The 21,389-nt window shown below is 41.9% G+C and overlaps 2 protein-coding genes across 2 annotated transcripts; both read left to right on the plus strand.

Moving 5' to 3' along the window:
- The first annotated feature begins 555 nt into the window (after window positions 1-555).
- On the plus strand, window positions 556-4,270 carry PEX12 (peroxisomal biogenesis factor 12). Its single transcript, XM_081115780.1, has 3 exons — window positions 556-1,221; window positions 1,543-2,096; window positions 2,897-4,270. The coding sequence occupies exons 1-3, from the start codon at window positions 1,096-1,098 to the stop codon at window positions 3,294-3,296; spliced, it is 1,080 nt and encodes a 359-aa protein (XP_080971906.1). The 5' UTR covers window positions 556-1,095; the 3' UTR covers window positions 3,297-4,270.
- A 6,661-nt stretch (window positions 4,271-10,931) lies between these two features.
- On the plus strand, window positions 10,932-21,146 carry LOC308546630 (protein SLFN14-like). The gene is made up of 5 exons (XM_081115781.1): window positions 10,932-11,361; window positions 13,074-14,151; window positions 15,677-15,805; window positions 16,925-17,642; window positions 20,289-21,146. Exons 2-5 carry the CDS (start codon window positions 13,092-13,094, stop codon window positions 21,121-21,123), a joined length of 2,742 nt encoding a protein of 913 aa, XP_080971907.1. The 5' UTR covers window positions 10,932-11,361; window positions 13,074-13,091; the 3' UTR covers window positions 21,124-21,146.
- The last annotated feature ends 243 nt before the right edge of the window (window positions 21,147-21,389 follow it).

The raw sequence follows: 21,389 nt of genomic DNA on the forward strand, positions 1-21,389 counted from the left end.
AGCTTGGAGGAAATGTGGTCGTCCCAAGCTTTGAGGAACCGCAGGAATCTTTCTCATTTTAACCATCTTTCTTTATAATTGGCAGCAACACAGCTAAAGCTTCTTCTCCACCTAGGCGGCTACAATCTTTCCCGGAAGGCACATGGTGTGAACTCACCACCACCCCAGCCGCGCCCACACCGAGGGGCTTTCCACCGCCACATTCCCTCCATCCCTCCGCTCCCAGCTCCACCGCCCGCGGGGCCAAGTGCCGGCGCCAGAGGTGGGCGCCCCATCTTATCAAGAAGACCCCTGCAGAGACTCAGAGCTGTGGTTTCCTACCGAAACAGCAATGCAAAACCAATAAGTAACGCAAACGAGCGGAAAATTCGTCTCCAAGGGAAATACAAAGTGCCCTCTTTTATTTCAGCGGGGCGGGGGCGGGAGCTGAAGTGCCAGTGGGTCATAGAGTTTTCTAGTTCCGGTTTCGGGGCCGCTTTTGGGGCTAGAGCGCCTCTCTTCCGCTGCGGTTCCCTACCGGCAGCGGCTTCTATTTCCGGGGACGGCTTTGGTCATAAAGCTGAGACCTCCCTTCAAACGTGGCGTCGCGGGTCCTTCGCGCCTCGCCTGGGGTCAGCGCGCAAGGACGGGCGCGGGCGGGGTACCTGACAGCGAGCAGCTGGAGCCGGTCCTCGCGTACCGGCCCGCACTGCACCTCTAATCCCTCAGCACCGGCTGGCTTTTGAGCCCTGACGTTCGGAAGTCCCTGATTCGCAGCCTCCAGGACTGCAGCTCGAGGACAGACACCTATCCCCCATAGTCACGCTCTGCCCTGTGAGGTGCAGCGTTTGACAAGTCACCCTTTCCCCACACACCACTGCCACTCACGTCTGCGTTAACTTAGTTCTTAACTTCCTTCAGACCCTGTCCCCTCTGCCTCCAGAAGTGGTGTCTTCCTCCACCCCACCCCCCGCCGGTTCCCGTAAAAAGTGAGAGGAGTTTCGGAGATCCTCCAGAAATTACTTCTAAGACTGAGCACCCATTTGATACCCCAAACAAGTTCATGCTTACTAGAGAGTTTGTGGGCAAAGTGAAACCCAGTGCACACAGAAAACTATGGCTGAGCACGGGGCTCACATCACAACTGCTTCTGGGGTGGATGACCAGCCATCCATCTTTGAGGTGGTAGCACAGGACAGTTTAATGACAGCAGTGAGACCTGCTCTTCAGCATGTGGTCAAGGTAAGGTATTAATTCTTTAAATGGTTTTAGGGACAACTGGGTAAAAACCAAACCAATCGTTTGAGCTTATTTTGTAGCCTAGGTTTGAATTTAGCAATTAGCATATAATTCATATCCTATGATTTAACTGGTATTGAGTCCCTGTTATGTGTAGAGCCCTGTAATGAATACCCAGCACCTCAGGGAGGATAGGGTACACCCCCCAAAGAGTGACTTGTTTAATCTCAAAGTGTAGAATTTAGAGGGGGGGAAAGAAATGCAAATGTAAGGCACAGTAACTGAAATGGAATGAATTTTATTTATTAATTTACTTTGCTTTAGGTTCTTGCAGAATCAAATCCCGCCCACTATGGCTTCTTTTGGAGGTGGTTTGATGAAATCTTTACCCTCCTAGATCTTCTGCTCCAGCAGCATTATCTGTCTAAAACCAGTGCCTCATTTTCTGAAAACTTTTATGGCTTAAAGCGGATTGTAACAGGGGACACACACAAGCTTCAGAGACTGGCCAGTGCTGGTCTCCCAAAGCAGCAGCTTTGGAAGTCAATTATGTTCCTGGTTCTTCTTCCCTATCTGAAAGTGAAGCTGGAGAAGCTGGTTTCTAGCCTCAGAGAAGAGGATGAATATTCTATCCATCCCCCTTCTTCCCGCTGGAAACAATTTTACAGAGCATTCCTGGCAGCCTACCCATTTGTTAACATGGCCTGGGAAGGCTGGTTTCTTGTACAACAACTTCGATACATCCTAGGAAAAGCTCAGCATCACTCACCACTATTAAGTCTGGCTGGAGTTCGGCTAGGCCGACTTACAGTTCAGGATATACAAGCTCTGGAGCTCAAAGCAGCTGAAGCCAACATGATGCAGCAGCCAGCCAGGAGGTAAGGCCTTAACATTTGATTGACAAATTCTAAAATCTTACTTTACTTTATGAAATCACCTCCCTCACTCCATTTGAGGTATTTCATAAAATCATAGAAAAATTCTGTGTTCATAAGACAAGGATTGCCATCCTGGTAACCTATCTCATCGTTAAGTACTACATTTTTCTGTACAACACGTGCTATGGCAAGGCCCTGAGCTAGGTGCTTGCTTTACGTACATTATTTCAATCTTCATCACAACTCAATGAAATAAGTTCACTAACCCCATTTAACAGTTCAGGAAACTAAGCCCTAACAGCTAAGTACCCTGCCAAGGTCACACAGCTAGAAGGTGGGAGAGCTGAGATTGAAGCCAGATCAACACAATCCTCAAGACTGCCCTTAACCACGATGCTATACTGCTGCTAGTTAGTGTGCATGTTCTCCTACAACTTCAAATATATATTCCTCGATATTGCTAAGTTAATTTTTGTTAGAGTTGTTTCTTTTTCTGGATATACTATTTTCCACTCATACACAAAAAGGTCTATATAATCAATGTCTTACTAATTTCTTCTCAAACACAAAACAAAACCCTAGTCATGAAAAAAAAGCTTAGCTCCTACGCTCCTAAAATACTGTAAGTCAGAAAGAGGGAATCATTTAGAATACAACCTTAAGAAAATACCAGTCTAGCAACTATTCAATCCCCAAACTGAATTGGTGATTCTTAAGTGACTACATTTATATTAGTCACTCTGTGATTATACCTAAATAAACAGTTTCTCCTTTTGTCTCCTTGTTCTATTCTCCAACAGTGTTACTGAGAAGATAAAGTCAACTCTGAAAAAAGCTATGGGGGGTGTTGCCTTATCCCTCTCTACTGGCCTTTCTGTCGGTGTATTCTTCTTGCAGTTCCTTGAGTGGTGGTACTCATCTGAAAATCAAGAAACCATCAAATCGCTGACTGCCTTGCCTACTCCACCACCACCTGTACACCTAGACTACAATTCTGATTCTCCCCTGTTACCCAAAATTAAGACTGTGTGCCCACTGTGTCGTAAAACCCGAGTGAATGATACTGTTCTTGCCACTTCTGGCTATGTGTTTTGTTATCGCTGTGTGTTTCATTATGTGAGGACTCACCAAGCTTGTCCCATCACAGGTTATCCAACAGAAGTACAACATCTAATTAAACTGTACTCCCCTGAGAACTGAAAGGGATTAGCATCTTGTCTCAAAGCAAAATTATTGCACTATAAGGCCACAGTACTGGTTTTCAGCATGGTACACAGCGTTGATACTTCTTAGTCTCAATTCATAATTATATGAATTTTAAACAACTATGCGGATTTCTTTTAAGTGACATACCCATTGATCTTAACCTTCTAGCCTGTTCTCTAGACCCCAACTTAAAGCTAACTAAGCTGGTCAGAGTAGGAGAATCGGGACTGGCAGGGGACGTGAGGGTCAATGTGGGAGTGGGTAAAAGAGGATAAATAATCAGTACTGAAGATTTTCCTTAATGAACAAAGAGGTATAGAAGCTCTCAGGAAAAACCCAAGTTAGATCTCATAAAGTGGGTGGTAAAGTTGCGGGAAGCAGGCAGGCCTTTTCTTTAGAAAAGTGTTTATCTGCTTATAAGGAAGAGGTATTATCAGTTTGCAAACAATGTGAAAAGTGGGCTTGCTCTTTATAGAAACACTTTTGAAAAACAACAGCTCCTTCTATATACTGTGACCCATTTGTTATGTAACATCTGCTGTAATTTATTAACTTTTAAAGATTCCTTTATTAGCCATACATGTCTTGGAAACATTAACGGAAAATTAGGGTCGAGTGTACACAGGGTGGGGCAAGAGTAGATTTATAGTTGCTCATATGGAAAATAATACAATAATTAAAAATAATACAAGAATAAACTGTGTTTCATGTACTCACAATTGTAAACCTACTTTTGCCCCACCCTGTATATAGAGTAGCCTTAAGATTTCAGTGAGAAAGCAAAGCTAATGAGCAATGAAGAGGTGAAGTAAAATACTGATTTAACTATGTAAAGAAAGGACCTTTTATTAAGCTCTTTCTGCTTGCTGTTAAGAGTTTGCTAAACTGGCATGAATTATTCTGGCTATTACTAAAGTTTCTATGAAACGCTTAAATAAATTTTAAGAATAAATGTTTTTTGGCAAAGAGCTGTTCCATGTTGTCATGATTATGTAGAAACTTAAAAATTACTTCAGTTGTTTAAAGTAAATTTTTCCACTCAGACAACCTTTGACTTTTAGGGGTAGTTTTGTATTAACATTTTGCTTTGTTGCTAATCCAATACTTGGGGGGGGGGGGGGGTCTCTATTCCAATAGCAAGAATTCAGCCTTGTTTGAAATATCTTGTATTAAAAACTACTACAAAAACACTGCCTGGATTGGGAGGTTGGTGAAAAAATATGGGTTAAAAAAATCATCATGACTAGATGAGGAAGGATGAAAGTAATTTGTAAGTGCCTCTGCTGAGATAGGTGTTTTCCAATATTTTAACTCACTTTAGCAATTCAAAGTACATATATTCTCTAATAGCACAAAGGTGATAAAACTAAATTCCGAAATGGTACATCCTATGGATTTTAAAATATTAACGCTTTTATGTATCATAAAGAGTATATTGGATAGCTGCAAAACTTCTTGTTAAACAGCAAGGGTTTACCAAAGCAAATATTATAGTTAATTAAAAAACACCACATTTTTAATATAATAATAAGAGAACTGAACCAGGACTCAGGATTGAAATAACGTAGTACTCCTTGAAGGTATCAAAGCCAGATTTTTCACGTCAACCTAAAAAAAAACACATGAAAGTATCAGTAAAATGTTTTTAAAAAATCAAAGAAATACTCAAATACATAATAAAACCAGTATCCAACCAAGCTAGAACATACCAATGTGGGAAAACCACAACCAGACTCAGCTCAGAGAGAAGATTAAGTGATCATACCCTGGTCAAAGCCAACCCTGAAGCAATGGCTATACCAGGTCAGACTATACTTCACTCATCATCGCATCATTGCATTTCAACTTGTATTATCTAAGAGTATTTTCACTTCCAAAACAACTTAGGTTTACCTATGAAAAAAATAAAGGCTTCTTTTTAGATAAGTATTTTATCTTCCACTCTGCTTTGGTTTAAGTACAGTAACTGCTGTACAAAAACGCAAATTTGAACAAGTTTTGTTTTGGGGGATCTTTTTTGTTTTTGAAATATAGAGGCAAGTGGGTAAGCATTTACAGTTATAAAACTTTTTTTTTTTAATGAGCCCAAACATCACGCATGATAGAATCTCAGGGATGCCTATGAAGGGATTTGTAGTCTAGTTCTAAAGCAAAAGGTAAATTCCTTTTGAAAGTAAATTCTAGTTCATTTAACACATATTTTGATTTATAATTATGCTGCACACAAAAATAAAAAGTCATAAATTTTTTATACCAGAATCTTCTATCTTAAGAGTCCAAGACCCAGAGAGGCTTTAATTCGCCAAAGGTCCATAGAAAATTAACAGCAGAGCTGGAAAGAGAACTGAGGTCTGATTACCAGATTTATATTTTTCCACTATTAGCTAAATAAAGGTTTAATTTCATTTTTCTCCAGTGCATGAGCAAGATAAAGGAAGCAAGATAAAGCCTGGGTAATTCACAACCTGAATAACTTCTGAATGAAAAAGCTTATTGCATTTCATTGATTCTAAATGGCACCTGGTGATATATACAATCGCTGACATGCACAAGTACTAGGATCACAAGTCGCCCCTTCCAGCCTTTCAGCATGGTATTGCCAGTATCTAAATAACGATCCTGGAGACACCACATGCTTCCTTCAGCCATCCAGAAGTGTCAATAGGTAGATATTTCATAAAACTGACAGCTGTTGGTCTGTGTTGGCATTTAGCAACTAAACACCATAAAGAGGGAGAAACTAACAAAGTGCCTGTTTTACAGGCGTTATGCTTGAGCCCTTCTCTCATCATCTACGCAGGGCACACTTTCCTAATTTTCTTCCGTAGTACGCTTTGCTCCATCTGGAATGCCTTCCCCAGCACTTTCAATCTGGAGAACCCCTAATTATAGTTTTAAACCTTTACTCAAATGTAAGCTTCTCTCCGTTAAGTGGTCCGTTAACTCCCTCAGTCACCGCGTCCTCTGACTCCCACTTTTCCCCGCCACGACACGCATCACGCGCCAGTGACTCGCGTGCCCCATCTCCCCGTCGGAGTTCCCAAAGGACCAGGGCTGTGTCCTCCTGGCTTTTGCATCCATTACGCTCAGAATGGTGCAGAGAAGGAGGCTCAATAAATGAGCGTTTACTCAGCCAATGCACGACCCTCCCTACTAAATCCTAAACTCCTAAATGATAAAGGCATCTGCATAACTTAGAAAGCCGACTTACCTCCAACGTTTCACGTAGGTAAGGACCACACCTCAAGCATCTGTAAGCCCCCCCCCCAGCTTCTACCTCAAGGCGCTCTGAACGGCGCCCTGCGCCGGATAACCAATGATACATACAGGGGACCGTCAACAGTAAATAAATAATATGGTCCAACTTCAAGAAAGATTTTGAAAAGCCGTCCTAGTGCGGAAACACGACTAAGGCAGGAGCCAGGGCTCGCACCAAAGACCCAGACAGGAGTCCTCGGCACTCTTCGGAACTCCTAAAACTCCTACGCCCTAGGCTCTCGGGAGGCTTGGCCGGGCTTCAGGCCGATGAACGGATTCCCGGCCTTCCGGTCCCCGGCGGTAACGGCTCCCCTATCCCACCCGCGGCCGCCTCCAGGCCCCGCTGGCTTCACACCACCCAGTGCGATCTTCAGCGGACAGCCAATCCCGCGGCGGGCAGCGGGTCACGTGGGTGAATGGAGCCAATCGTAGGGCGAGGCGGAAGTCAGGGGTGGAGCGGCCCGGAGGGCGGAACCGCCTTTTCCATCGTTTCTTTGCGTGATGGGCTCCGTCTTCACAGTGAGGGCGGTCGCTGTACATCCTCAGGGCCGTTTCCGCCCGCCCTCGGACCCCAGGACGACTGTTCTCCCGAGTGGTTTCGCCGGTGCCTTGTTTCACAACTGGGAAAGGGTGTCGGAGGCAGTTGTGCCCTGGGTCCCGGGAAGAAATATTGATTGAGCGATCCAGCGTTGTTGATTGCGCTTCTCCGGAGTCCCGCGTGAGGGCTAGGGGTTGGGGTGGCCTGAGATGAATGTGTCCTTCTCCGTCCAGGGGGAACTTACTGGCTGGTAGGGCTCTTGGACGCTTCCTAAAATAAGCCAGAGGTGCCACAAAAAAAGTGCAGCTAAAACAAAGAAGTGTGAAGGACAGCAGGGAGGACTTCCTGGAAGAGGAGGCACTTAATCTGGGTCTTGAAAGATAGGTGGGGTTTGAGAATTAGGAGATTCTGGGAGAAGGGATAATTTAACTACAGAATTAAATGAGAAAGCATGGGGGAGCTGACCAAATTTAAAGTTAAAACGTGTACTGTTTCTCAAAAACTGCCGGAGGAAACAATATAGATGTCCTCCAGCATCGAAAACAAACCACGCACACAAATGCCCGGAACAAACCCAGACTTACTGAATCAGATACTCTGGGGTTGGAGCCCAGGCATGCATATTTTTAATATAAGCCCCACAGGTGATCATGAGTCACACCAAAGTTTGAGGACCAATGATAGTGTTAAAGAAAGGGGATGGTAGGAGATTTGAAAGACAGGTGAAGACTTTGTTTGGGATGGTGCTTGCTGGCTGTGTAGTTTAGACTACTTTGGAGAAAGTGAGAGTTAAAGATTTCAGATCCAAAGATGATAGATCAGAACTGTACTTTAGAAAATTCAACATGCAAAGGAAGGCAAGAGGGAAGCTACTGAAAGGGATCGCAGTGGTTCAGGTGAGAGCTAATAAGAGCCTAAGTTAGGACTGGGGCAGTGGAAATGGAGAGGTAGCATATAAGCAGCATGAGGATTGTGACGAGTGTCAGGGATGGATAGAAGAACATGGGAAAATAAAAAGAAAGAATAGGGGGAAATGGAGGGTCTTTTGTACCAGACCTACTAAGGACCTCCGTTGTACTTGAAGGATAGGAGGTTAGACAGTGAAAAGACTGCCTTGCCCTGGCCAGGTGGCTCAGTTGGTTGGAACATTGTTTCCTACACCAAAAGGTTGTGGGTTCCATTCCCAGTTGGGGCACATGCCTAGGTTATGGGTTCAGTCCCTGGCCAGAAGGCAACCAAGTGATATTTCTCTCTCTCCTTCTCTCTCTAAAATCAATAAAAAGAAAACAAAAATGCTTTGAGCCCAACATCTAGAAACCATTTTTTTTTTTTTAAAGAGAGACTGTGCCTTTGCATGTGCTGTTTTCTCTGCATCTCCATCTCCCTTTCTCAGCCTGGTGCATTCTTGCAGGTTCCAGTTCATATACCACCTCATTTATGAAGTTTTATCTTATTCTCACAAGCACAGTTATTGGCACTCCTCAGAACACCCAGAGCACACTGTTCATACATTTCTAGCTCTCCAGAGTGGTGCTATAGTGTAGTGGTCATGCATATGGACTATATTTGTAAGCATCATCATACTCAGCTAAGATTTCAACACCCTAGGTGCTCAAATGAAAGAGTGAGTGAAAGTTAGGAGACTTACCCAGAATCAGGTAGTGTGGTGCGGCAGAACTAGCATCGTCGCTCTTGGTTGCCATGTTCTCTACAGTCTTCGAATTACCTCTGAGTGAATTGAGGGTGAGATGGAGGTTGGTATTTGTCAGTTTGTGTCTAGTTTGCACAAAGGCTGTGCCTTAACTGTGCTGATCAATTGAAATTCTTAGTGAATAAATATATCTTAAATAAATTGGGGCTCTCGTTCTTAGCTGATTGTCAACAGAATGGCCAGATCACTTTCCCAAGACCTAGGAAAAAGCACTGTCCAAGCTAATGTTTTCAAATTACTTTGTGTCATGGACAATTGCTTTGAGGTATCAGAACCAAATGTGACATCCTCCCTGGTGTGATAATCTATTTATAGTCAAGGGACTTAACTAAGGAACTTTGAAGGAAGAAAAACTCTCTTTACTCATCTTTCATATTATCCCTCCTTCTCCTGTCTTGGTCTCTTATAGTGCACTGGGAAGAAAAAGGGGAGATACTTTGGTAGATTTCTGATTTTGAAGACTCCAATGCAAAACTTCAAAGGCAGAAACTCAAACTTGAAAGGCAGTGGAAGGAATAGGAACATCTATATTAGACAAACCTGGCTTTGAACTCCAGCTCTTCCACTTACTGGCAACGGAATCTCAGTTTCTTTGTAGTGTTAAAATCTCACAGCTTGGTTCTTTATACTCAAATGCACATGTCCAGTAAATGATGGTCATTTTTATCTTTCTCAAAGTAATATCAGAGGGATTTCAATGTGAGAGTGAGGCTGGGAATTAAGGATGGTGGTAGAACTAAAAGTGAGTCTGAATTTGGAAGTGAAGTTAATGAAAACAGGTTCAAGTTGAAGCTGAGGGTAGACTTTTGGAGTTTATGGTGTCACTGTGCTGATTATACATCATAGTATCCATTCTGCCTCCTATCCTGAAACTATTTAGTCAACATGTACAAAAGGCAATGCCAGCAAAACAGAACTTCATAGGAAGGTAACCTCAGTTAATAATAATAATTTAAAAATAATAAAAACACCTAGGGATGTCCAGAAACCTATTTAAAAATGCCGTTTTATCATAAACAAATTGAAGTGGAGACACAGAATTGTTTGATGGTTCGATTTAGAAGAAGAGCATATTAGTTTTCTGTGGCTGCTATAACAAATTATCACAAACTTGGTTGCTTAAAAAACAAATTTATTTTCTCACAGCTATAAGTTTGAAACCAGTTTTATTGGGCAGGTATCAAGGTGGTGCTCCTAGGGTGGGGATGGAAGCTGCAGGGAAGAATTCCTTCCTGCCTCTTCCAGCTTCCAGTGGCTGCTGCATTTCTTCAGTTGTGGCCACAGCACCCCAGTCTCTGTCTCTATAGGTCACACACCGCCTCCTCCTCTTTTGTGTGTATCAAATCTCTCTCTGTTCTCTCTTATGAGAACACTTGTAATTGGATTCAGGGCCCACCCAGATAATACAGGATAACCTCCCCATCCCAAAATTCTTACTTAATCACATCTGCAAAGGCCCTTTTTTCTCATAAGGTAACATTTACAGGTTTATAATAATAATAATAATAATAATAATAATAATTAATAAATAATAACAACAGGTGGCTATTATACAGTCTACTTCAAGAAGCTTTATCCAGTTTAACCAGCACTTCCAAATGAGATAACTGTCTCTCATATGTTTATTTATCCTTTAATTATAAAACAACTCATATTCATTGTAGACCATTTAGAAAGTACAGAAAAGGTGTGTTTTTTTTTTAAAGGAAAGAAAATTAAATGAAAACCATCTTTAGTCCTCTCACCCAGAGATAGCCAGCTTTATCAATGAGCATTTTTCTAGGCTGGGTCTTGTGCCCAACAAAAGCAAGAATAGGAAAAAGAGAATAAAAGTAAATAGAATGGAACAAGCAATTTGGAAAGAAATGGAACAGGTTAATATTGTTCATATCAGACATGTACAGAGCAGCCTAATTTAAAATGAATGGGGAAAAAAAAATGAATGAAGAGCATGCTGGCTGGTGTGGCTCAGTGGGCTGAGCATCGCCCCATGCCTTGAAGGGTCTCTGGTTCGATTCCTGGTCAGAGCACATGTCTGGGGTTGCCAGTGGGGGGGGGAGCGTGCAAGAGGCAGCCGATTGATGTTTCTCTCTCACATCGATATTTCTTTCTCTCCCTCTCCCTTCCTTTCTCTCTAAAATCAATAAAAACATATTTAAAAATAAAATAAAATATAATGACTATAGAGCTTTGAAATGCAATTAACCAGGACAGGAGGTACTTGTATGATATATGAAAATGACATCCAGTCCTTAGAGATGGGAAGTTTAGCTTTGGCTCTCACTTGAAAACCCCTGAATCTCCCCATTCCTACCGAATTCACTACCACAAGTCAACCCCCAGCCTGCTAATCTGCGCTGTCATAGGCTTCTCTTGAGTGCTTATCAACCTTCCTCAGTGGGTCAATGTTATGAAGACAGGGGGAGTCTGGCAGGGTTCCTGCTCCTCCCAGGCTGATATCAAAGGGCCACAGGAACTGTGACAGAAAGCAAACATTCAGACCAAAGCCAGATGTGGAACTGAAACAGCCAGAGGAGAAGCAAGAATATCAGGTAAAAAAAAAAAAGTTTTTTAATTTTAAAAACCTCATGCATCTCATTTTAGGTGCAGTTTATGTCTGAGGGCATGAAGGGCTTGGTAAAATAGTAGCTAAGGAGAAACTTGTAGAAGAAAATGAGTGAGAAATTTTGGGAAAAGTGCAAAGGATATTCACATGGAGCTAGAATCTCAGAAAACATTGTATTTATCACGGTTGTTATCAGCATTTAAGTAACATCAGTGAGATTTGGGAGTCATTATAGTATAGCTCTGCTAGTTCAAAAGCAATTAGATTTGTCCTGTGAATCCAGCAGGTGGAAATTATAGGGAGACAAATTACAGTTGAAAATGAGGAAGCCCTTTCTAACAGAGCCGTCAGAAAACAGAAGGGACTAATCTGATAGGCAATAAATTACTCGTCATTGGAGGTGTTCAAGCAGTTGCTGGAAAGCAATTTGTTGTGACTGGGAATATTATATGGAGGACTTAAAAATCAGGTGGATGGTTGGGCCTGAAGATCTTTAAAGTCCCTTCCAACACTTCTGTGATTCTACGACATGAATAGAATATTAATCAGAAGTTTCTCTAAAGAGCCAGGCATTTACCTATAGTAGATGCTCACATATGGAAAAAAATCATCATGTTGATTCTGGTTTACCTGTCAGAAGTGAGAAGGCAACCATGAGCAAGCTATGGCAGAGGAGGGTAGATGTTCTGTTGAATGCCTGCTCTCCCCACTCTTGGTGGGTATAAACAACACCCACATGGCCTCTACTTCGCAAAGATTACATAGAAGAAATGGGTTCTCTTCTTCTAAAGGAAGAATTTTGATTTGGGTTAGTAAACATTTTATTTTGCAATTAAAAGCTAAGGAAGCCATGTCTGAAATATTTGCCTCAGAGCCCTAATTTCAACTTAGATGGCTATTCTCTGCTCTGTGAAGCTAAAGGAGGTTGACCATAGTTGAATAACTATGTCCCAAAGGCCCATGTTCTTTTCCAAGTCTTAGAGGTTCCCAAAGCACAGGGCAGAACTATTAGAAAGGCAGGAAGATGCCTGTATCACACTGTATATGAAGAAATGTACTTTTAGAAGAATATTTGAAGAGATAAAAAGAATTCTGTATTTGGTATCAATTGACATTCTCTTAGGGGTAAAATAAAGCTTTTAAAAATGTGCAAAATAGCACATAAGGAATACCAAGTTTTACCATTGTTTTTATAGCAAGATATCTACATCACATATACTATCAAAGTATACTCTCTTTGTTCTCTATTGCCCCTTTTCTTTTGCCTTTGAATTATAAATAGGAGTGTCTCCTGACTTCACTTCTAATTCTGCACATTGTGTAGTAATTTAATTTGGCTCCTTTGTCAATCTATGCCTTATTATTTTCTCAACCCATGACTTTTATAATATCTGAGCTCACTGATGTCACTTCCTGATTTTAAATTAAAAAATGGCTAAAAATTTCAGCTCTATAAGTTTTTCATTATAGCAAAATATTAAGCACTTCCCTTTAACTACGCCCATTCATGCTGGAAAGGCTAAGGACCTTGATGAAGGTGTTAGAAAACAGTGATATCAAATATTATTTCATTGTTAAAATGTATGTCCAATAATTTATAGCTTTGAAGAAAATATTGTAATCCCTGGAATTCTTGTTAATATAGGAACATTTCTGTCCTGCTTATTTATTGGAACCTCTTTCTATTATTGTTTTGAGCACAGAGAGGCTGCTGAGATGGAAAGTCTCCAGACCAATATGGAAATGCTGTATCCTGAGATAACTGTAGAAGTAGGCACAGTGACTTTTGGAGAAGAGAACAGGAAGAAGATGACCAATAACAATTTGAAAAGAACTGAGAATTCTAAAATCATCCAAGCCACGTGTGCACTGTTAAATTCGGGAGGGGGTGTGATCAAAGCAAAGATTGATGATAAAACCTACAGTTACCGGTGCCATGGGCTGGGACAGGATCTGGAAACTTCTTTTCAAAAGCTCCTTCCTTCAGGTTCACAAAAATACCTTGACTACATGCAGCTGGGTAACAATCTCCTGATTTTTGTGAAGTCATGGAGTCCAGATGTTTGCAGCCTCCCCCTAAGGATTTGCAGCTTGCGCTCCAATTTGTATCAGAGAGATGTGACTTCTGCTATCAACCTGAGTGCCAGCAGTGCCCTGGAACTTCTCAGACAGAAGCAGTCAAGAGCCCAAAGAGGAAGACCCAGGGTGAAGGAGCTGCATCCTCAGAAAGTTCTTGACAGACACATTCAGGAAGAAGAAGATATGAGGATGTCTGCCTCAGAATTTCTTAAAAAGGGCAAACTCATGTACAAAGAGAAACTCAGCTTTACTGAGTCAACACATGTTGAGTTTAAAAGGTTCACCACCAAAAAGATTGTCCCTAGGATTAAAGAAATGCTGCCTCATTACATTTCTGCATTTGCCAACACTCATGGGGGATACCTAATTATTGGAGTGGACGATAAGAGCAAAGAAGTGTTTGGATGTAAGAGGGAAAAGGTGAACCCTGACTTCTTAAAAAAAGAAATAGGAAACTGCATAGAAAAGTTGCCTACATTCCACTTCTGCCGTGAAAAGCCAAAGGTGAATTTCACTACCAAAATCTTGGATGTATACCAGAAAGATGTCCTGTATGGTTATGTCTGTGTTGTTCAAGTGGAGCCCTTCTGCTGTGTGGTATTCACAGAGGCCCCAGACTCGTGGATCATGAAGGGCAATCTTGTCACCCGGCTGACGGCAGAGGACTGGGTAGCTATGATGCTGGATATTCCACCAGGTAAAGCCAGATAGCAGCCACTAACTACTCAGTCAGCAGGGAGGAAGCCCCTTCTCTGCCTCCTGTGGGTATTTGGTCAGATATTTTACTTAAAGAACAGAAAGCAGTTTTGTTTAAAAACTCTCCCATTAAGAAAGATGTTGTGGCCTTTATGGAAGAAATAAAAATGCTTTATGGAAAGATATTTAAAAATATTTAAATATGTAAGAAAATACATAGTAAAAATAATTCTCTTATTACATGATTTTTTCTAATATTTTTAGTTCCAAAGACAGGGAATAAGAACTCTTTGAGGTCAAGAAATGCTTGGGTTTAGTTTACTTTGGGACAGTTATATTATGCCATCAGCCATGAATTAGTGACAGTTCTTTTTCATGCACTGTAAAGTCCTGTTGAAAAACTTTTGCAGGCTGATATTCCTAGTCAAAAACATTCATCAGTAGTCTCATTCTAAAGATTATATTTCAGAGACACACTGTTTAAGAATGATTCCTAACGAATTCTTTCAAGGGAAGCTCATTGACAATTTTGAATTGTTTCAGAATTAGGAGCTAATACCTTCAATCACTGGGCTTGCGGCACCACCAAGTGGGGAAAGTCTGTTGCAAAAGGAGATGCTGGAGCAGGGGAGGGGGGCGGGGACTCCTAGTGTTTTCACTTCCCTTACAGTTTTGCTCAGAATCAGCCCTGGTGATTCCTAAGCAATCCAGAGAGGACTTACAGTCTGAACGAAGCTTATCAGTTTGCCTTCATGGTTAATATGTTCCAAGTTTGATACAAGAAGCTTGGATCAAGGCTTGAGTGGTTTTATTGGATTATTCTTTCTCTTGTCCTAAATTTGTTTGAGTTTACAGACACACACACACACACACACACCAAACTAGAGATCCTGCCACTTTCTATTCCATTTAAACCTTGGATAGGGACTTAAACAACTGTAACAATATAAAAAATATGTATTGTACTTAACTTTTTCTGACCCCACCCCCTCTAGAAGCCTTTTCCTTTTAGAAATGACCTGGAATCAGAATATTAGAGTTGGAAGGAACCTTAGGGATCACCTCACCCTGGCATGAGAGAGAGAGGTGAAATGACTTGTCTTGCAAGACGAAATGATTCATGTCCCCAGACTTCCTTTTCTAACATATATGAACTGTTTGAGGCATAGAAAGTGTGGGAGCAGCCTGGCTGGTGTGGCTCAGTGGTTGAGCATGGACCCATGCACCAAGAGGTCGCTGGTTCGATTCCCAGTCAGGGCACATGCTGGGGTTGCAGGCTCCATCCCTAGTCGGGGGCGTGCAGGAGGCAGCCGATCGATGTTTCTCTCTCACATTGATGTTTCAGAAATCTCTCTATCCCTCTCCCTTTCTCTCTCTCTAAAATCAATATATATATATTTTTTATTTTTAAAAAGTATGAGAGCAGTTCAGCACAATGCAAACCATATGCCAACAGTAGGAAGACAATTAAAAAGTTGTTTTTCTTTCTTGGCTTGAAACAACTCTTCATGTATTTATTTGTTTAGCTCCCTCCAGTTTGGCCACAAACGACAGCCTTCCCCTGATTTCACCAGCTTCATCTGCATTAAGAAGCCCATCATATCCTATGAAAGTCCTGGAATTTAAGGGAGTTCTACAACAACGTTTGTTTCCAGGTATTTCCTTCTTGATTTCAGCTGAGGGGACTATTTTTTTTTTTAAATTATGTTGGGAGGAATTGATAGCAATTAGTCCTAATTTTTCTCCTTAGAGAGAAGGTCAAATATAGCAGACATAAGGGTCCCAAAATGATATATATGGCTAACTCTTGTTTCCCAGTCATCAAATTCACAAAATATTTCTCTGTGCTTTGGGGCTTCCAGTCACGTATGGCTTTTGTTTCCTAAATTTGAGAGAATTTAGGAATTATCCTAAATTCCATAGGTCTACACTACAAGAGAATTGCCCCCTGGCTTTCCAATACAAAAGGAGGTGAGCCGTTAGGTTCTATAGCAGAGTTCCTCAATCTTGACACTACTGACATGTGGGTCAGGTAATTGTTTGTTGAGAGGGGCTGCCCTGTGCTGTAGGATGTTTAGCACCATTCGTGGCCTCTGACCTCTAAATTCCAGTAGCTCCCCTCCAGCTGTGACAGTCAAAAAATTTCCAACCCTGGCTGGTGTGGCTCACTTGGTTGGGCACTGACCCGTGCACCTTGAGGTTGCTGGTTTGATTCCCGGTGGGGCACATGCCCCAGGTTGTGGGCTCCATCCCAGGTGGGGATTGTGCAGGAGGCAGCTGATCTATGTTGAGCTCTCACATGGGTGTTCCTCTCTCTCTCAAAAAATCAATAAACTATTCTTTAAAAAAAATTTCCAGACATTACTAAATACCTGGGGGCAGGAGGGGGGGCAGGGATGTCAAAATTGCCACATTAGAAATGTTAGAATCATTGTTTTAAAGGGAAGTTCTTAGTTCCCCAAAAGCATCAGTTTCACTCACACACACAAAATCCCGTAACAGCAACAATGGCCTCCTAGAGGTGGTGGACCATTTGGGGCTGAGGAGACAGTGCCAGGGGGCTGCTCTGTGAAGGCCCTCCCTGACTGCCCTCCCCGCCTGAGAGTTGCCAACAGTGGGAACTTCATAGCCCTGGCCTGCGAAGAGGGGTGCTTTCTTTGCAGACGGGGAAACCTATAGTTCCACGGCTAGACTCATTTCTTCCTACGAGGTTGCAGGAATCCTTACGATATGCTTTGGTACATTTTAGTAACTTGTATTCCTTGAATTTTCAGTGACGCAGGAAGAGATACCATTTAAACCCGAATCCCTCTGTACAAAGCTGTTCTCAGATCACAAAGAACTAGAGGAATTAATGAAGATGCAGATCCGTCCTTATTCTCAGGGGATTGTGATATTTTCTCGAAGCTGGGCTAGTGATATTGGCTTAAGGAAGGAGCAGAATGTCCTGTGTGATGCTCTCCTAATAGCAGTTAACAGCCCCCTGGTACTCTATACAGTCTTCATACACCCCAGTGGGACTGAAGGACCTGAGTATGCCCGAAACACTGCTCGTCAGTTAAAGCAGAAACTAGGAACTGTTGGAGGTTACACAGGGAAACTGTGTGTCATTCCGAGACTGCTGCACCTGCCTGGCACACAGTGTGGACCCTGTGAAATTCCTGTGCACTACCCCCAATCCTACCAGCTTGCTAATGAGGGGGAAATGGAAGACTTGTTGCAGGCCCTTGTCGTGGTGGTCTTGCTGTGCTCTAGATCTCTTCTGAGTGACCAGCTGGGCTGTGAATTTTTCAACTTGCTCATAGCGGAGCAGGGTGAGTTGCTTTCAGGGAGCCTGCAGGAGACGCGCGAATTGTTCATCCACTGCTTTCCAGGAACCAGGAAGACAGCCCTGGCCATAAAGATCATGGAGAAAATCAAGGACCTATTCCACTGCAAACCGAAAGAGATCCTCTATGTTTGCGAACATGACTCCTTAAAGGATTACGTGGCGTGAGTGTTTCACTGACTAAACACAATAACTGTATTTAGTCAGTCTTTTCAACAGTATTACAAAAGTAATTTGTGTTATTCAAGATTTTGCAATGCCTTAGCTGCATAAGTACAAGAGCCAAAACATTTCCAAGTGATCAGGTAGTTGAGCTATAAATGGGTACTTTGCTGTTTTCAGGCTTCAACATCTCATCATAAATTAGCCAAGTATGCATAACTTTAAATTTATATAACTAGAAACATTTTTTCACAATCTGTGGCCTTAAATTTAAGAAAAGTAGACATGAACCTATCTTGCTTTAAGTGAACATTTTGTTTGATGCTTAATACTTTAAAGTCACAGGGTATTTCAGTTACTGTCATTAGGTAATGACATTTTACCTAATAAAAACTTGAATTTAAATACCATTTGATTTTTAAAAAATATATTTTTATTGATTTCAGAGAGAGGAAGGGAGAGGGAGAGAGAGATAGAAACATCAATGATGAGAGAGTCATTGATCAGCTGCCTCCTGCACGCCCCCTACTGGAGATTGAGCCCCAAACCCGGGCATGTGCCCTGACCGGATATCGAACTGTGACCTCCTGGTTCATGGGTTGATGCTCAACCTCTGAGCAACACCCGCTGGGCAATACCACTTGATTTTGTTTATAAAACATTTTCATTTGTTTGACTTGTTCTGAATCAATAATTTTAGAAGATGTGCAAATTTGCTTCTGATTTAAATCTTTAGCTTTCAACTTAGTAAAAGAAATTGGTTGCTTTATAATTCAGCAAATGAGGGCAAACTCATTTTAATTTTTGGTTTGGTTTACTTATTTATTCAACAAATCTTTTTGAGCACTGTGTATATGCTAGGTATCGTGTACATTTAGTGTTAGTGGGGAAAAGCATATTGAAGACATGGCCATAAAGCCCAGAAAGGGGGACGAAAATAAAATAAGCAATGTGAATATTGTATAATTAGTATGATAATAAAGATATGCTTATCATAACTTGGGCTGAAGGTTGGTCAGCAAATACTCCCTAGAATAAGAGATCCTTGGGCACACTCTTAAGAAGTCAGTAGGAATAAAATTAAATTAAAATAAAATAAAAATTATCTAGCATCCATATCTACCTACCTGTCTGTCTATATCTATGTATCTGTGTATCTTGCAAACAGAAAAGCTTTGTCCATATCTAAGAAATGGAGTGGAGGGATGAATGTACTAATGATTGGAAAAGGTTCTGATATAAAGTGTTAATATAAAAAAAATAAATGATATGCATTTTGAAAAAAACAGTCAGTGGGGAAAGTGAATAAAATGAGGGCTTTTTAGGCAAAGGGCACAGCAGGTGCAAAGGAATGGGGAAGCTTAGAGAATCAGAAGGGTAAGTCTGTCTGAGTAGAGCAGCAGGGGGCGGGTGTGGGTATGTACGCAGTAGGTGGTGAAGTTGGAAAGGAGGCAGGTGCCATATTATGAAAGATATTGTAAATTGTGCTACGGGCTAAGTTCTTTATTATGCATTATAGGTAAGTTTAAAAATCCCCCAGTGAAAAGACAAATTTAATTCAACAAGTATCTAGTGCTCCCTAACATCAGGAAGACACAGCGAATGGCTAAGAATCCATGTTTTTCTTTAAGAAGTAGACACAGTCCAAACTGGAAGAGAACATGAATATTTATGATTCAAGGCATAGGGCGTGAAGCCCCAGGGAATGCATCAGTAAAATCAGGAAATCTGCAGGCGTGAGTGATATTACCTGAATCCAAATGAAAAGAGGTGCCCTGGCCGGTGTTGCTCAGTGGTTACAGCGGCAGCCTGGGCCCCAAAGGATTCCCAGTCAAGGGCACTTACCTGGGCTGCAGATTCGCTCCCTGTCACCAGTCTGGGTGGGCGCATGTTGATTCTCTCTTCCCCCTTTCCACCCTTCTACTCTTTCTCTGAAAAGCAATGAAAAAAATATCCTTGGGTGAGGGTTAACAAAATAAAATCTTTTTTGAAAAAATTAGAGGAGGCAACAACCAAACTTGGTTGTTTCTTGCCTCCTCTAATTTGTCCCTCTTCCTCTGATAAGCTAAAAACAGGTCCTAGCCCTGTAGGCTTGTTACCCTACTTGACATGTCGTGGAACTCAGCAACCTCTTGATGTTTTCCTTACCAAAATCTAGAGTCTTCTGGTTTCATCCTACAAGTAAGTGGGGCAATAGGATTTGCTTTAGAGGAATTTGTATTCACTCATACCTCTTTTTTATATAAAAATTATGATATGCCTCTAGGTGACTGTTCTCTAACTCTAAGAAGGACAGAAAGTAAAGAAATGGTAGTAGTAAGAGTAAATTACTTATGAGATTTCCTTTAGATGCAAGGAGCTTGTCTTCAGGGATTGTCAAGCAGCAGAAATGGACTGTTAGTAGAAATAATAAAGTCTCCTACCTGGGTTTATTTCAAAAGTTTCACATGCAGATTTAACTAGATAACCCTGAAGAGTGGTGTTTACAATTATATATTCTCTTTGTTGGGTAACTTGTAAGTAGAGCAGTTTTGTAGTTACGATAGTCAATGAATCAACCTCCATGAGAACTAGCCTCTGATTTCAATACAGAGAGTGATGAGTGCATGGTGTTCCCTGACGCCCTATTCTCTCTTTCATCCTTACAGCCAACACACCACCTGCCAAGCTGTGACCCGGAAAACCTTCATGCAAGGGGAGTTCCTAAAGATTAAACACATAGTGATGGATGAGATTGAGAATTTCCGCAGTACGTACGGTGACTGGTACAAGAAGGCTAAGAGTATCACCCATCCAAAGGTGAGGGGAGCTGGAAGGAAAGACCTTCACCACGGGCTTCTCTGGCTTTTCCTGGACCCTTTCCAAGTTCATCATGCTGATGTCAATGGCCTTCCCCCTCCATCTGCTCAGTTTCCTCGTAAAACAATCACCAGAGGGATCCACTGTTCTCTGGAAATAGCAATGGTCATGAAACAAGAAATGAAGCTCATCAAAGACAATCCTCCCTCCAACATGTTTCTGGACACACCGGCCCTGTTCAGGGAAGCTGCCTATGAGGAAGCAATGCGTGCTCAGGCTCTTCCTGGGGTGTGTGAGACAGAGACCAACCTGACAATAGGACAGATTGCAAAATACGTGGCAGAAAGATGTCACGACCTGCTCCAATGTGGCTATCTGCCCAAAGACATAGCAATTCTGTGCAGGAGAGAAGAGGACAGAGGACGCTATGAGCTTGCACTGCTAAAAGCAATGGAATTAACTGAGACCCACAGAGCAACAGGAGTTGTTTTCAGCCAGGCCTCTGGTGTTTTGGGCAGTCACATCATTTTAGACAGCATTCAGCAGTTTGCAGGCCTGGAAAGGAATATTGTGTTTGGGCTTAGTCCAGAATGCACCCCATCAGAGGAAACTCATAAGCTCTGCTTTGCCTCAAGAGCCATTAAGCACCTCTACTTGCTTTATGAAAAGAGAACAGCTTTCTGAAAATTATTTAAAACAATACAGGAAACCAGAGGAGCAGAATCCCTTCTCCCAGGCAGGTGGCAGTTACTCCTTTTCACATATTACAAATGAGGAGATCAAGGCACAGTCAGTGTGGCAGAGAGTCACAGAAATGTCTCTTGGGACTGACCCTGCCACTGTATTTGCGGTGTCACTGCCCTTTTCCCAATCCACTTCATCTCCTCCATGTACAATTACAACAGACTTATAATTGGTCCCAAGCTTCTGGTTTTCCCAGTCCAATCCAG

This window comes from Miniopterus schreibersii (assembly GCF_964146895.1).
Source record: "Miniopterus schreibersii genome assembly, chromosome: 16".
In the NCBI taxonomy this organism is placed as follows: Eukaryota; Metazoa; Chordata; class Mammalia; order Chiroptera; family Miniopteridae; genus Miniopterus; species Miniopterus schreibersii.